This window comes from Podarcis tiliguerta, assembly GCF_965153285.1.
Source record: "Podarcis tiliguerta genome assembly, chromosome: 1".
NCBI lineage: Eukaryota > Metazoa > Chordata > Lepidosauria > Squamata > Lacertidae > Podarcis > Podarcis tiliguerta.
This window is the reverse complement of record NC_139534.1, coordinates 34749130-34763774: the sequence shown is the minus strand read 5'-3', so window position 1 is coordinate 34763774 and position 14645 is coordinate 34749130. Positions and strand designations below refer to the sequence as shown.

The window sequence follows — 14645 nt, the reverse complement described above, 5'->3', positions numbered from 1 at the left end:
CAGGGGGTTGGATAGAAGATCCTGTGTTGATCCCTTCCAACTCTGCAATTCTAGGGTATTTTTGCAGTCTCGCCTAGTCTGTCAGGAAGAAATCCAAGCAGCCAAGCTTTTTCCATTACTGCATGCACAGAAAAGTTCTTAAAATACTTCACTGCATGACCCATTTCTGTTCCACATCTTTTAATTCGAGGTGGGAGGTGGGCATCAGTTTAACATATCCCAGTAATTCTCTCGGTAAAGGTAAAGGGACCCCTGACCATTAGGTCCAGTCGTGGCCAACTCTGGGGTTGCGGCGCTCATCTCGCTTTATTGGCCGATGGTTCCTTTTGGCCAGCATGACTAAGCCGCTTCAGGCGAACCAGAGCAATGCATGGAAACACGGTTTACCTTCCCGCCGGAGCGGTACCTATTTATCTACTTGCACTTTGACATGATAGGTTGGCAGGAGCAGGGACCGAGCAACGGGAGCTCACCCAGTCACGGGAATTTGAACCGCCAACCTTCTGATCGGCAAGCCCTAGGCTCTGTGGTTTAACCCACAGCACCACCCACATCCCTTAATTCTCTCCGTGGTCCACTTCAAATGTTATTTCATAAAAGCTTCAAAGGTTTGTTCCTCTGGAAATACTTTTTTTAAAAATGCAAAACTGGAATAGGAATAACAACTGTGGGAATGTTAAGCAAGAGGTATTAAACATTAAGTATTAAGAGATGAATTGGAGCAATGTTTTGAGAGCACAGTTCTAATCTGTAGGTCTACTGGCTGGGGCAGGACTAGATTTGACAGAAGGGTCTCCTCATCATAAAAGACCCCAGCATGCCCACAATAAGCTCCTTATTCCAGGAGAGACAGGGTGGGTGGGTGTGTTGTGGATCCCCTGGATCCAAAACTCCTTCGTTTTCCACAAGAAGTCCCAAGACTGAGTCTATCAAACCAGTTTCCCTCATGCACAAACTCAGCCTAACCTACCTCACAGGGTTGTTGAAAAGGTAAAATGGGCAGGGGGAGAACTACTGACATCACCTCGAGCTCCTTGGAGATTTTAAATGTTAACAAAATAGACATCAGCAGCAAGGAATGGCCTCAGCAAGACAGGAAATGCTCTCAGACCCCAGGGAATTATTCAGCACACAATGCGATCAAAACACGGCTCAAGCAAAAGTGTGGATGAGAACCCTTATCGTATAGTTAGCATTTGCAGAACATAACTTGTAGGAAGTACCTTCTCTCAGGCAAAAACCACCAGAGGAAAGATGTGTATTGGTTGTTAAGATGAAAGGAAGGGATTTCAAGGACTAGAAAAATGAAGCAAGCAGAGAAAGTACACTAAAGGGAAGAGAGAAACAGTTCTTTAGGACCCCAGGAGTTCCTATAGTCTGGGGCCCAAGGAACTCGCGCATCAATCAAAAACATTGGCTAAAAACATTGGAAGGCAGCAGCGGCCATGTTGACTTATTCCTTTATGATTTTATACCTCAGTTGGGCTTTACTCAGACTTTGGCTGTTTGGATTATCCTTTGCTAATGAAAGTTATTCTGAAAATGATTTGTAATTTAATTGGATTCTGCTTTCTACATGTATCCTATTGCAGGTAATGTATTTGAAACACACACCTTCTCATATCACATATATCATATGTGAATACACACACAAACACACACACACACACACACACACACACACACAAATAAATAAATAATAAACTAATGCAGTCCCAGGTTCATTTAATTAGATTTTAGGAAGAAAGAAAGCACTAGACATATATTCGAAACACACCAATTTATTATGAGCACTTATGTCATATCAACCATAACAGCAATCTAGGATCCAATATTAGCTATCTGCAATGAACCTTCTACTCTAAAGACTTAGTATATAATCAATTTCCTGAGATTGTAAAGGACTCGTGGTCATCTTATATCAGCCATCATCTCTGTGGTGCTAAGATCAATCAGTGCTTGCCTAGTGATGCCTTCTTTACAGTCTGATGAACATAGGCAGCAAACCAATGCACACTTATTTCAGAGTAAACCCCATTTAAAACGGTGAGAGTTACTTTTAAGTAAACATGCATAGATAAGATTGCACTGTTTGTCATTACTTTTGCTGCATCAGAGGAGAACCTTCCTATCTGTGAAAAATGACTTTTGGTTTAGAAAAAAAGCAGGCACACCATCCAGTGTAATAAAATAAAATACAGAGCATGTTTATTGTTCTATGAAGCCCTTGGCAGAATGGAAAGTCGAGTTCAACTTCATTCTCTGTCATATAACATTCTCTGCATCATTCTCAAAGTAAGCGACTTTGGCTCCTTGTGAAACAAATTTGACATTTTCCACTTCACCGCCACCATTTCTAGGTTTCTGAAAGTGGATCGCAATCATATCTTGCACACTTTCATCATCCTCATCCTCTTCTGCCTTGATTCCTGTTAGCAGTATAGTTCTCCTGGAAATCCCTGAATATATCTGTCAAAAGAAAAACACACCACATCTTGTGACTACAAATCACTTTAAGGAGTATATAAATTGGTGGAGTGAAAATGCTAGTATTAGCAGGTCATGTGTTCCTTCCCTTTTCTGATGTTTTTAAACAAACTATAAATCTGTACTTTTGGCTAAAATCCTAACCATGTCTGCTCAGAAGTAAGTCCCATTTAATTCAGTGGGGCTTACTCCCAGTTATGCAGGCAAAACCTTTAGGCTTTAGTCCTTAAGAGCCAAGATAGTCACTTTAGATGCTCTTTGCTCTAAGCATACTTTCATTAGTTTTAAAATGTAAATAGTGCCTCTGTGGGAGTGTTTATTTGCTAGGTTTAACCTGCCGCCCTCCACCTGCCTTGGTCCAGACAAAAATTATTCTTCTGAAGCTATTTGGACTGGGAGGAAAGTACCCATTGATGCAAAAAATAATAATAAATTCTTTTGTCTTTTTTGAGTGCTGCAAGTAATGCCTGTGTGTCTAATTTTAAAGGTAAACCAATTGTTGTCCTGCAGGGTTGCTAACTAGCCAGAATAAAATGTATTTACACCTTTTGGCTGCTTGTTAAAAATGGCAACCTAATTCTGTTAGGAAAAATCAGTAGTAGGGCCTTGGTGAAATCACTAAAAGCAGAAGAGGAAAAAAATGTGCCAGCCCAAGAATCATGAAAGTGCCTTTTAGGTTCTGGATGGCGTGTCATATGCACTTCCTTATATTTGCACACGTGATGTTGAGGATCTCAAACATAGCGTGGCAATGTTGCTAAAATCCGAGGGTCTCTATGCTCGCTTCTCAGAAAGCTTCTAAGCTCTTACTTCTCACTCCCCATTACTGGACACCACAGCCTCTTTGTGATAAGTTCTGTGAAGAAAAGCATTCTCTGGAAAGTGAATGTAGGTTTTAACTATTATGATTAAAATTACAAATCACAGTTACCTGGAAGTAAGTGCCACTGAACTGAGTAGGACTTACTTGCTAGTAAAGACTGGGATCGTGGCACAATACTTACAAGTCTCCGTTCACTTACTAACTGCAATCAGCCCCATGGGTATGATCCATTTACCTGAAATCTATTCAGAGTCTTCTCTATGATAGGAGAAACCAGGACAAAATGAGTCCCTTCACCTGTGCGGAAAGGGCATTTTCCATATCTCACAATGTTGTTAGCAGCTAGGAGAGAAAAACAGTAGAAATGTAATGAAGAAATACAGTTTATTCCAAGTACTGAACTTCAGGGGCAGGGGGAGAAAACCCTATTGTTTCCATACAGAATAAAACCCCAAACTTGCAAATTAATATTTTAATAGGTACTTTAATTGGGCAACCAGTATTGATGACAAATATTGTAACCGTATGTATATTTACCTGGGATTGAGCATGCTAAGACTGTAAGATAAACGTAATGATTAAATGTTCCATCACGAGGCACCATTAGTGAACTGCTAGTCATGTCTACTCGAAAGAAGGCCCCTAAATTCAATGGGACTTGATCTTAGGTTCAGTGTGAATACGACTGCAGCCTAAAATCGGAAGGAACAAGGGTAGCCAGAGAGTGATGCTATACTAACAGTTGTGTAGAATAAGGAATATCACAAAGATATTCAGGGACAAGCAATAACTGCTGGCATTCCTGCTTCTAAACCATTATTAAAGATGTAGGAGCACATATCTCCTTGTATTATTTGGCCATCCTGATAGGAAATGTGCCCAAGAAGGACACAACAATTCAAACAGCACTCTATAAACATACCAAGACTTACTTCTGAGTGAACATATATCTTTTTATTATTCATTTCTAACAGTTTCTAGCACATCTGGGGTATAAACACCATATAAATGGTTACTGCTAGGCCAGAGGTTAAAAATGTGCACTACTGAATAAGAAAGATGTAAAATGGAATGTACATCTGCTTTTTCTTTTCTAGGATGAATAAAAAACATTCACCAGTGCAGAAGAATGTGGTTTGGAACTGAATACATTTCAGGTAACATTGCTAGATATCCTTTTTATTCTTAAGGCTGCAATCCTATATGAATGTGGTAGGGAATATCAGTTGAACTAAATAGGGCTACTTCTAAGTAATCCTGCAATAGACTGTGTTATAAGTCTACCAGTGGGGGGAGACAGGAGATAGTACTTGGTGTCAATGCATCTTAGAACAGTTTTGCAACAACCATATGATGCTCAAATCTGCAGTCAACTGAACAATGTCGAAGTAAAAGCAATGCACTTAAAAGGGGATCCGATTTTGTAAAGTTAACTTGCACAATGCTTCAGAAATCACCTATTGGCTGGCCAAATGTAACGAGGGCCATCTGGGACTGCTGGTCAAAGGTCACATTCTGCACTTCTCCTCCCAGTTTAGCTTTGTACAAATTCAATTCCAACTTATCTCTCATCCATTCCGGAGGGATGTTTAGGTATGGGATGTTAGAAACATTGATCTGCTTTCTAGAGATCTTAGCATGGAGCTGCAAAACAATCCAAAATTACAGGTGTGAAATAAAATCCAGAACTGTAGCCATGTTCATTTATAGAAGCAAAAAGGCCAAAACATATCATGACCATAGCATGGGTTTCATTGGCAAGAACACACTCCCTATCAGCTACATCATGAGTGGCAGAAGGTTGCAGAACTTATACTTGTTACCAAACATCAGGTGTTAAATACATTTCTCACATATAAAGCTACGAAGGCTGTAAGTAAATAGGTCCAATATTTTGCTTCACTAGAGTACACTATGCAAAAAAAAATGTTAAAAGATTTGGGCTGTAATCCTACACAGTGGTACCTCTGGTTGTGAAGGGGATCCGTTCCGGAGCCCTATTTGCATCCTAAAATGAATGCAGCCCATGTCTGCGCAGGTCGCGTTTTGCTGCTTCTGCGCAGGCATGTGACGTCCTTTTGCGCGTCTGTGCATGCATGAGTGGCAAAACCCAGAAGTAACCCTTTCCGGTACTTCCGGGTCACCGCAGGATGCAACCTGAAAACACGCAAGCTGATGCAAATGTAACATGAGGTATGACTGTATTTGCTTCTGTAGGAGTAAGTAACATTGAACTCAATTGTGATTACTTCTGAGCAGTCATATACAGGTCTGCAATGTATATGATACAACCTGATTCTGTGGAAGATTTATTCAAATACAAGTCCTGAGAGATGTGCAGAGAGAAAAAAATGAAAATTCACTGGGATTTTAAAAAAACACCACATTTTACAATTATCCTTTAAAAAACAGAAGGGAGGGAACAGACATTTCTCATTAATGTTCCTGTTTTCCCCAGGCCTTCATATTTCTGAAAGTCCAAGTTCAAAAAGATTTACCCCTTAGTAACTCTGGAGGCAGTGGAAGACAGAAGTGCCTGGCATGCTCTGGTCCATGGGGTCACGAAGAGTCGGACACGACTAAACAACAACAAACTCTGTATAGAATCGCAACCACCAACAAAACGTTTGTTTCAGAGTTCAACTCACCAACACATAACACTTAAAAACCATGGTCACTGACTTACCTCAAATGTTACTCCCCTCTCCAGGATAACAGGCAGAGCTTTCATAGCTATCATCTTACTTTCAAAGTTCACATTATGGCAGTGTTTTTGGATCAGTCCCTGGGCAACTGAAGGACAGCATGTTAATAGTTTTCCATAACCAAGTATAAAACTAAGGAACAAATTCATACATAAAAATTGGCCATATATACATTTGGTTTTAAAAGTTCACAGGAGTCAAGTAATCAAAAATTGCAGGGAATTAGCTTGCACAATGCCACAGAAGTTTGTGTGAAAGGCAGGGCTGGCTAGACTATGGGTCATATCCAACCCCTAAGGAGATTTTCTGCCCCCCTCCGCAAAATATATCATTTAAACAATTATTAAATAATTATTGACTCCTCCTGTTAGTCCTTAGCTGAGATGCCATGATGTCAAAAGGTGAATGTAACCCATTCCGGAATCCCGTTTGACAACCAAGGCGTGGCTTCTGACTGGCTGCAGGAGCTTCCAAAAAACATTTGAAAACCAGAACACTTACTTCCGTGTATTTGGTGTTTGGGAGCCAAAACGTTCCAAAACGGAGGCATCTGGGAACCGAGGTTTGACTGTACTGATTTTAAATAATTTTGCAGACCACTTTATAGGTCAATGCTTCTTTCCCTGATTCTGACATAAAGCTTAGCCATTACACTATGAATATCCTGCTGGCCCTATCAAGAGGAAGAGTAAAGCAGCTGCCTAAGGTGGCAGATTTGGGGCACCATTAAAGGGCATCCAATTGTTGGTTACTGTTATATCTTCACAGCAGGGTCGTGTGGTCAGTTTGCTCAACGTCTTGGCCCAGACTTGGCTGACATAAAGGAAGAAATAAGCAGCAGACTGGGAACATATTAATTAGTCCTAAGCTTTTCCTGCTAGAAGAATGAAAGTGCTTGCTTAACCCAAACTTCTTTGCTTAAAAAAATAAATAAATTAGCATTCATATATATGAATGCACATTCCCTACCACATTCTTCTTCAAACGTGATGAGAGCTTCTCCTTGGCTTAGCCTGAATGGGATTTTTGTCGCTATGTGAAAAAGGCAGGTTATGTTCATATACATGTTCTCATCCTTGATATTCTCCAACCGCATAAACTTCATCTTCTTCTCAGGTATGTCGTTTTTGAGCTGGTATTTTAGAAACCAAACAGAAGATAAAAACAATTTATGACATTGTTCATAAAAACACAGCAAAACCCAAAATGCTATACTTATTGGATGAAAGGTTTCACTGGCGTGTAGGCCCCATAGTGCCTGCTTGTTCCTAAAGTTTCTAACAGGACCGGGAACCTTTGGCCAGTCTTGCTCAGCTTGCGGGCTTCCAATAGGTACCTGCTTGGTCACTTTGCAAAAAGGATGCTGGACTAGATAACCCTTTGGTCTAATATAGCTGGGCTCTTTTGCTCACTGGCCACACTCGTATAATGCACTGCTAAAAAGTTAGGCAATTTTAAGTGCCTAAGTAGTAATTGCACCTAACGAAGTTGCAAGCGGAGGAGTAATGAGGGTGTTAATTTGTAGTAAACTACAAATTCAGAAATACAAGGAGGAGTTGCAAAGCCTACCCAAGCATGCAGGAAAATTTGAAATCGGAATAGTTTAAAATATTGTCCCTTGTGCCTTAGGCAGCCCAGCTCCAGCAACATCTCACCCACAGTCCTGATTACAGCTATGTCCCTTTGAAGGTTAAACAATGAAATGTAAGTATTACCCGATATCTCTGTGCAAGCTCTCCACATTTGGCTTTCTCTTCTGCAAGCCTGGCTTTAAGGATCTGAATTTCCCTTTTCAGCTCAGTATTCTTTGAATTTATTGAGGAAAGTTCCTCCTGCAGAATGTGAGAGAAGTTTTAAATATCTGTCAATGGGAGGTAGCTGATGTTGGGAGATAGAAATGTTTTTTTCAAAGGTAATCGTTTTACTGAATGCCAACAACAACCAAGCAGTTAGAGTAAACAAAATATTGCTTAATATTTACTATAAAAGTTTCCCTTGATTTAATTTCCTAGACTCTTGTCCACCCCCAAGAAAAAGTATTCCTAGGTCCGAATAATAATAATAATAATTCATTTATTTATTTATTTATTTATACCCCGCCCAGCTGGCTGAGTTTCCCCAGCCACTCTGGGTGGCTTCCAACAAAACACCAAAATACAATAACCTATTAAACATTAAAAGCTTCCCTAAGCAGGGCTGCCTTTAGATGTCTTCTAAAAGTTTGGTGCCTTTCAGTTGTTTTGAACTACAAGCCTCATAACCTCTGACCATTCATTGTGCTGGATGGGGCTGATAAGAATTGTAGTCAACTACATCTGGACTGTACCAGGACAGAGAAGACTGCTCTAGCCCAAACAGACAAACCTTGATTATATTTAAACTTTGGAACAGCCAGCTTCTGTACTGCTTGGTTTCCTAAATTAACACTATAAAGGCCTTTTAAATGTCATAGTCACATATTGCAATTGTTTCTGTTGCTGCTCTACAGAAGCCATTATGCCATGTGGAAGCACTTCCAGCAATGTCCACATGGTGGCCATAATGTTTGAATGGGTCACAATATTCCTGTTGCTTGATTTTTGCTCTATTTAGTTGTTCTGTCCTTGTTTAAATATAGTTTGTGTCTCAATCAAAATGTATTCCAGTGCACAACAAACACTCAGATCTTAATGAGAGTGAAGATGTTACTCCCAAATCTTTTTTTCCCCCTCTCTTTTTCTTTTTAATCTAGATTAGCTCTCAAATTTGTTTAAATACCTCTCTTGGGACATGAACAAGAGTTTTAAGAAGTTGAGTACAGTGGTACCTCAGGTTAAGAACTTAATTCGTTCCAGAGGTCTGTTCTTAACCTGAAACTGTTCTTAACCTGAGGTATCACTTTAGCTAATGAGGTCTCCCGCTGCCGCCGCGCGATTTCTATTCTCATCCTGAAGCAAAGTTCTTAACTCGAGGTACTATTTCTGGGTTAGCAGAGTCTGTAACCTGAAGCGTCTGTAACCCGAGGTACCACTGTACTCCTAAGCATGTGCAGAGTAACTTTCCTTCACTGCAAACTAGCCAGAACCAGCCCCCAAATGCTGGGCTTTCAAGCCACAGAAAGACGCAGGATTGAGGCTCCCCATATTGACTATTTTGCTTAAAATAATGGCAGTACAAATAGGCTCTCTTGTTACTTGATGGGAAGGGGCCAAACTGACGATATGAGCAGCCGCCTCTATCTTTCACTCTCCTATATTTTGAATTTGTAACATTTGCTGCTGAGCTGCTTTAATCCACAGCAGGAAGCACTCCCCATTTTGACACAGGTCCTGCATAACAATAACACCACCGCCACCTCAGGATAGGGATGCAAAAAGGCAGCTAACTAATACAAATCTATATTACCTGATGCTTCTCCTGTGCCATCATTCTTTCCCTCAGTGCCTCGTTTTCCTGATCCTTTACCTTTGTGAACTCCTCTTGGCAGCGGGACCTCTTCTCATCGGCAGCAAGTTTTGAAAGAAGCGCTTCGGCCTTTTCCTTTTCAGCTTTGGCAACCTTCTCCTTTGCAATGCAAGAGAAGTCAAGACGGTTTCAGCGGAAGGCTTTCTAAACAAATGTGGCTGCTTGCAGCAGGCAGCGAAGGTGGGGAACCTCAGGTCTGGGGGGCTGGGTCCCTCGTCCTCCAGGGCTCTCTATCCAGCCTTTGGCCATGGGCCATACCTGTCATAGGGCTCTGCTCTTCACCCTCCCTGAATGCTTTTGCCTGGCTGGAATATATTATTATAGTGTTGTAATGACTCTTTGCTTGCCTGTAAAATGAATGGAGGTGCGTAGAACCCTCTGGCTTGTGTGGGGCTGGAATGTAGCCTGCTCTACAAAGGCGAGAATCAAGCCTATTGTTCCGCCCATTTTTGCCCCAGGTCTTGCCCATTTTTGCTTACGGCTCCTCCCACCAATAACATGCAGCCCCTGGCTCTTCACATGGGAATGAAACCCAACCCAAGGGCTGGAAAAGGGTTCCACATAGCCTATGCATTAGGTTCATGCTGCCATCCTTGAATGGCATGAAAACCTACAGAGATTTACCTCCCATTCTTGCCGTTCCCTTTCTGCCTCTGTGACACGCTGGTCTTCAACTTGGCCTTCTTCAGTAGTCTACAAAACAAAAGTTAATCAGAACCAAATCTATCCATCCATTAAAGCAATAAGTCCGGTTTAATTCTCACTTCCATCCAGTGGGAGACACCTACAAATTAAAACTATAATCTTCATTTAATGGAACTGCACAAGGACCAGCGACAGAACTTACTTTGTCTTTTTCCTGTTCTCCAAGATGCTTTGTTTCGTTCGCAAGTGCGCCTGGAGACTCACCATTCTCCATTCTCTATGAAATGGTACAAATACACAATTATACACTCTGTAAATATCTGGGCTGCAAGCTTTAAGCTATTTAAATGGAACTGCATTGGCACTTCAAGAACTTACCTTTAATTTATCTGGTTCTTTAACATTCTCCGTCTCATTTACAAATGCTCCTGTAATCTCACTTTCCTCCATATTCTACAAACACAGTCAGAAATACATATTATGAAAAAGGGTGGGGCAAACCTTAAGCTTTTAACTAGAAGACTACTCAATAAAGGGATGCCTGTGTATTGCAATGAATGCCAGAAGTTAAATAAATATTGAGGTTTGCTTCTGAAGAAGCAATCCTAGACAATTCATTAGTGTATGTTCTTACTTCCTTGACATACATTGGGCATCCCATTCACTTTTTTTTTGCTGCTGCATCATACTGATGTTAAGCTTGTGGTATACTAAGACTCCTAGATCCTTTCCATATGTATTACTGGCAATCCAGGTGTCCTCCATTTTATATCTGTGCAGCTGTTTATTCTGGCCTAAGTGCAGAACCTTACATTAGTCACAATTGAAATTCATTTTGTTAGTTCGAGCTCAGTTCTCCAATCTGTTAAGGTTATATTCAAACCTGATTTTGTCTTCAACAGTAATGGCAAACCCTCCAAGTTTGATGTCATCTGCAAATTTGATAAGCATCCCCTCAATACCATTCATCCAAGTCATTTATAAAGGTGCTGAGAAACAATGGGCCCAGAACAGAACCCAGCAGCACCCCGGTCATCTAAAAAAGAACATCAAAAAACTACCTTTTCCCTGACACATTTTTTACTTTGTTATGCACTTTTCTGACAAAATAACCTTCAGTGGACATTTTTCTTATAGTAGCCCTAATTCAAGATATCTTAAGTACTGAATTCATACTGAAAAGCTCTTATCCATATGAGACACAACACAGATTAGTGACACAAATCTGCTGAGAAAAGACCTTCTCTATATTCATTAATAGATTTTCATTCAATATGAATCATTAAAACCTAGACAGGAAAAGATCATGAGGTAATCTGTCTGTTGCCTTGTAAGTAACGGTTAAGGACATTCAGAATAATTTCCAAAGCTCTGTCCAGCCTTTTTCAAAACACCTTCCACTACTACATGACACTTAAGCAAACATTTGTTTTAGAATAAATGTAAAGAATATGAGGAGAGACTACATCTGAAAATAGAACTTTTTAAATAGCAAGGATGATAGCATCATCAGTGCATATTCATAGTGCAATTGTCATTTGAGCAGGTCTGACGTGTTAAATCCACTGGAACATGAAGTTTATTTTAACAAGACACATCTTTTCGGAATATTTAATAGCAGTCCAGTCAAAGCACCTGATATTCTTTACCAGTCGCATTTGTTTATGTTCCCATACCACAGAGCTATGTTGTGTTTATTTATTTATTTATTAATCCAATACAAGTTCCACCTTTCACTAACAATAACGATATTAAAAAATACAAAAACAGATATGAAAAAGTTAATAAATAAAAACAGGCGCCGTTAGCAGTTAGCAACCAGTTTCCCTTCCTACCAACAGAGTTGTGATTAATCTGCACTGGTATGCATTTATTTGTTGTTGTTTTTAAAAAAATCATCCAATAAGAAATCAGCATGACTGAAGACAAATCGCTGAAGGCTCATCTACAGGAGAAGGCCTTCAGCTCCTGTGAAAGACCAACAAAAGGAATAAACAGGCCTCCTTAGGCGGGGAGTCCTGGAGCTTAGAGACTCCTTAGCTTGCAAGATGGCTAACTTGCAACAATCAATCTAGCTAGCTGCTTCACATGCAACCTGGGTCAATATGAGATTTGCAGACTGTAAATGTACACGTACTTACATAGCTATTAGACAGGGTGGCTAAAAATCAATGATTTTTTTTTAATTTAAATTGGATTACTGATGTAGCCACAGAGGACTCCTCCATGTGAAGGGAGAATCATGCATATTTTTATTTTGTACACCCATGGGAATTAGTGATCCACTCAGTTGAGCCTGAGGTGAATTCCAGCCATACAGCTAATTGGATGGCGAAAGAGCTAGGCAGTTGCAGGTTGGAAAGTGTTTCAGAGGAGCCGCCTTTACCAAAATATATACCGTATCTGCCAAAGCAAGACTTTCATTGGGAATGCGCCGTACATGAAGAAAATCCAAATACTGAACAAGGTAACAGAAATTCTGCTCCCTGAATAATACCAATTCTGCAACCCGAATAAATTGTGCAGATATGTGTGTGAGAGAGCTTATTCTGCATAAATGATTTACAATGCGGCTTAAAGCTTTCAAATAAACATTGTTCTGTGTAAACGGCCCCTTCACATGGCTAATAAAGGTGTGGCCAGCAGTAGGAGTGTGGTGATGGCATGGCTGGTGTGGGTAGGGCAACATAAAAAAACCCCCAAACTCCCCTCACATATGAATTTAATATACGAGATGCTTGAGTGAACCCCTCTAATATAGGAGGCAATATCTCATCATCATCTGAAGGCAGGCCTGTTCAGGGTAGAATGCGATATTGTATTGTGCTTTTACAATTTTTTGTTGGGAGCTGCCCAGAGTGGCTGGGACCACCCAGTCAGATGGGCGGCATATAAATAATAAATTATTATCATCACCATCAAGTCACTTTTCTTGTTTTTGTCTGAATTGCATAATTTTTTAATTCTATGACTATATTGTCACTATCAACCCTGAAACCTTTAGGTAGGTGATTTTGGAAGGCAAGTCGTTCTCTCTATTTTGTTCTCCTGCAGCAATAACACCTTCCTTTACATGGTTAATAATGATGATGAAAAAACAACAACAACAACATTTATACCCCGCCCATCTGGCAGGATTTCCCAAGCCACTCTTGTAAGCAAACCGAGATTACCGTAAAAACAACAGTACTATGTGTAGCAAAAAAATAATATTTTATAGTTACTGCAAAACCTTCCCAACTGTAGAAATTGAGAATACCGTGTGTCATTCCCGCGGGAAACAAATGTTTCAAGGTAATAATTCTCATTACAGGACCTTTCCACGCTTGCGCGCTTTTCCTGCCCCCCCCCCCCCGCTCAGCAGCGGAGGCGGCACTCCAGGATTGGGGGGGCTCCAGTCTGGGGATCCCCCTTCTCCCTCTTTTCTGGTCTCTACTGCAAAGCTTGGGAAGGGAGGAAACGTCAGTTGCTGTATTTGGATTCCACCTCACCAGCCAGGGTTGTGGATCAGCTGCGTTGCTTTCAAGCGCAGAAAGCGACCCCCCCAAAAAAAAAGTTAAGACGAGTAAAATTAGAACAGGGAAATGCACTTGGAACCTCTCAAATTTTGAAGGTATTTCCCGAGATCGACCAGCAAAAAGCCGGAGGCACCCACCGTCCTCCTGCGAGAGGAAACCACTTTTAGTTTCGCTTTTTTTAAAAAAAGCAAACCACCACTAAGAGTTCCCCGAAGCGGGTTTGCTTGGTAGGGTTGGAAACAGGGCGCGATGGGGAGGGCGGGGGACAACGCGGCAGGCTCTTGTCCCAAAAGTTTCTCCTCGCACACAGACACACAACTTACAGGAGCTGAACTTGCATCCCCCGCTGCAAAGGGAGGATCGCCAGGAAACGAAAGCAGAAAGTTGCAGCCCCTTGACTGGAAGTCACGTGCAGGGAGGGCGGGGATAAGTCGCGGAGGCGATGACTTTCGTATCAGAGGAAATGGGAGATCGGATTAGTGGTAGTTTTATTTCTCTACTAGTGGAGGTGTTAGCTATTAGGTAGAGCATGCATGGGAGATGGTCTCTCTCCTCCCCCCCCCCCCACATTCACATAAGGAATGTGCTTACCTGACTTCCCATTCTGCGATGTTCAAATACACAGAAGCACACTCAAATAGGATTATTAGCTTCTTAGGAATCCTTTCTTTGGCCCATGTGTAGAAAGGAATTCTCCCCACCACAGGAATGAGTCTCAAAGCTTTACTGCAGAACAAGAATTGATAAATGTAACAACACATTGCAAAAGAGCAATGGGGTTCAGTCCTTTATGCATAAACTTTTCTCTGTCTCTGGCCTCAGAGGAAGTTCCTAAGCTTGTGTATCATTGCACAAGTCTACTACCACCAGTCATCTCCAAAAAGCACCCCCAAGGCTTCTCAAGTTCCAGTTTCCTCCTGTGAGAGTTCTGCAGCTCACGTTTCCAGAAATGGAGAAATACCAGCCTTCTCCGACACTTTTGCCATAGTGCAACCTTTTGTGTAAGGTAAGCCTCCCTTTACA

At 41.1% G+C, this 14645-nt stretch overlaps 1 protein-coding gene across 3 annotated transcripts; it reads right to left on the bottom strand.

Annotated features, from left to right (window-relative positions):
• Window positions 1–1765: 1765 nt before the first annotated feature.
• On the bottom strand, window positions 1766–14017 carry NMI (N-myc and STAT interactor). Of its 3 annotated transcripts, none has more exons than XM_083454977.1 (11): window positions 13946–14017; window positions 10483–10557; window positions 10307–10381; window positions 10084–10152; window positions 9400–9558; window positions 7731–7847; window positions 6985–7147; window positions 5997–6103; window positions 4768–4954; window positions 3546–3652; window positions 1766–2469 (listed from the first exon to the last, which is right to left on the bottom strand). In XM_083454977.1, the coding sequence occupies exons 2-11, from the start codon at window positions 10552–10554 to the stop codon at window positions 2266–2268; spliced, it is 1260 nt and encodes a 419-aa protein (XP_083311103.1). In that variant the 5' UTR covers window positions 10555–10557; window positions 13946–14017; the 3' UTR covers window positions 1766–2265. The 3 variants fall into 3 exon arrangements, with proteins under 3 accessions (XP_083311103.1, XP_083311105.1, XP_083311104.1); XM_083454979.1 differs by lacking the exon at window positions 13946–14017 and adding an exon at window positions 13760–13939; XM_083454978.1 differs by lacking the exon at window positions 13946–14017 and adding an exon at window positions 13364–13391.
• Window positions 14018–14645: the final 628 nt, after the last annotated feature.

Coding starts and splice junctions, on each gene's coding strand:
- NMI (XM_083454977.1), bottom strand. CDS start 10,554: ATGGAGGAAAGTGAGATTACAGGAGCATTTGTAAATGAGACGGAGAAT. Junction 6,104..6,984: donor CACGTTTGAAGAAGAATGTG/GTAGGGAATGTG, acceptor GCTGTCCTTCAG/TTGCCCAGGGACTGATCCAA. Junction 3,653..4,767: donor TACATTTGGCCAGCCAATAG/GTGATTTCTGAA, acceptor TTTCTCTCCTAG/CTGCTAACAACATTGTGAGA.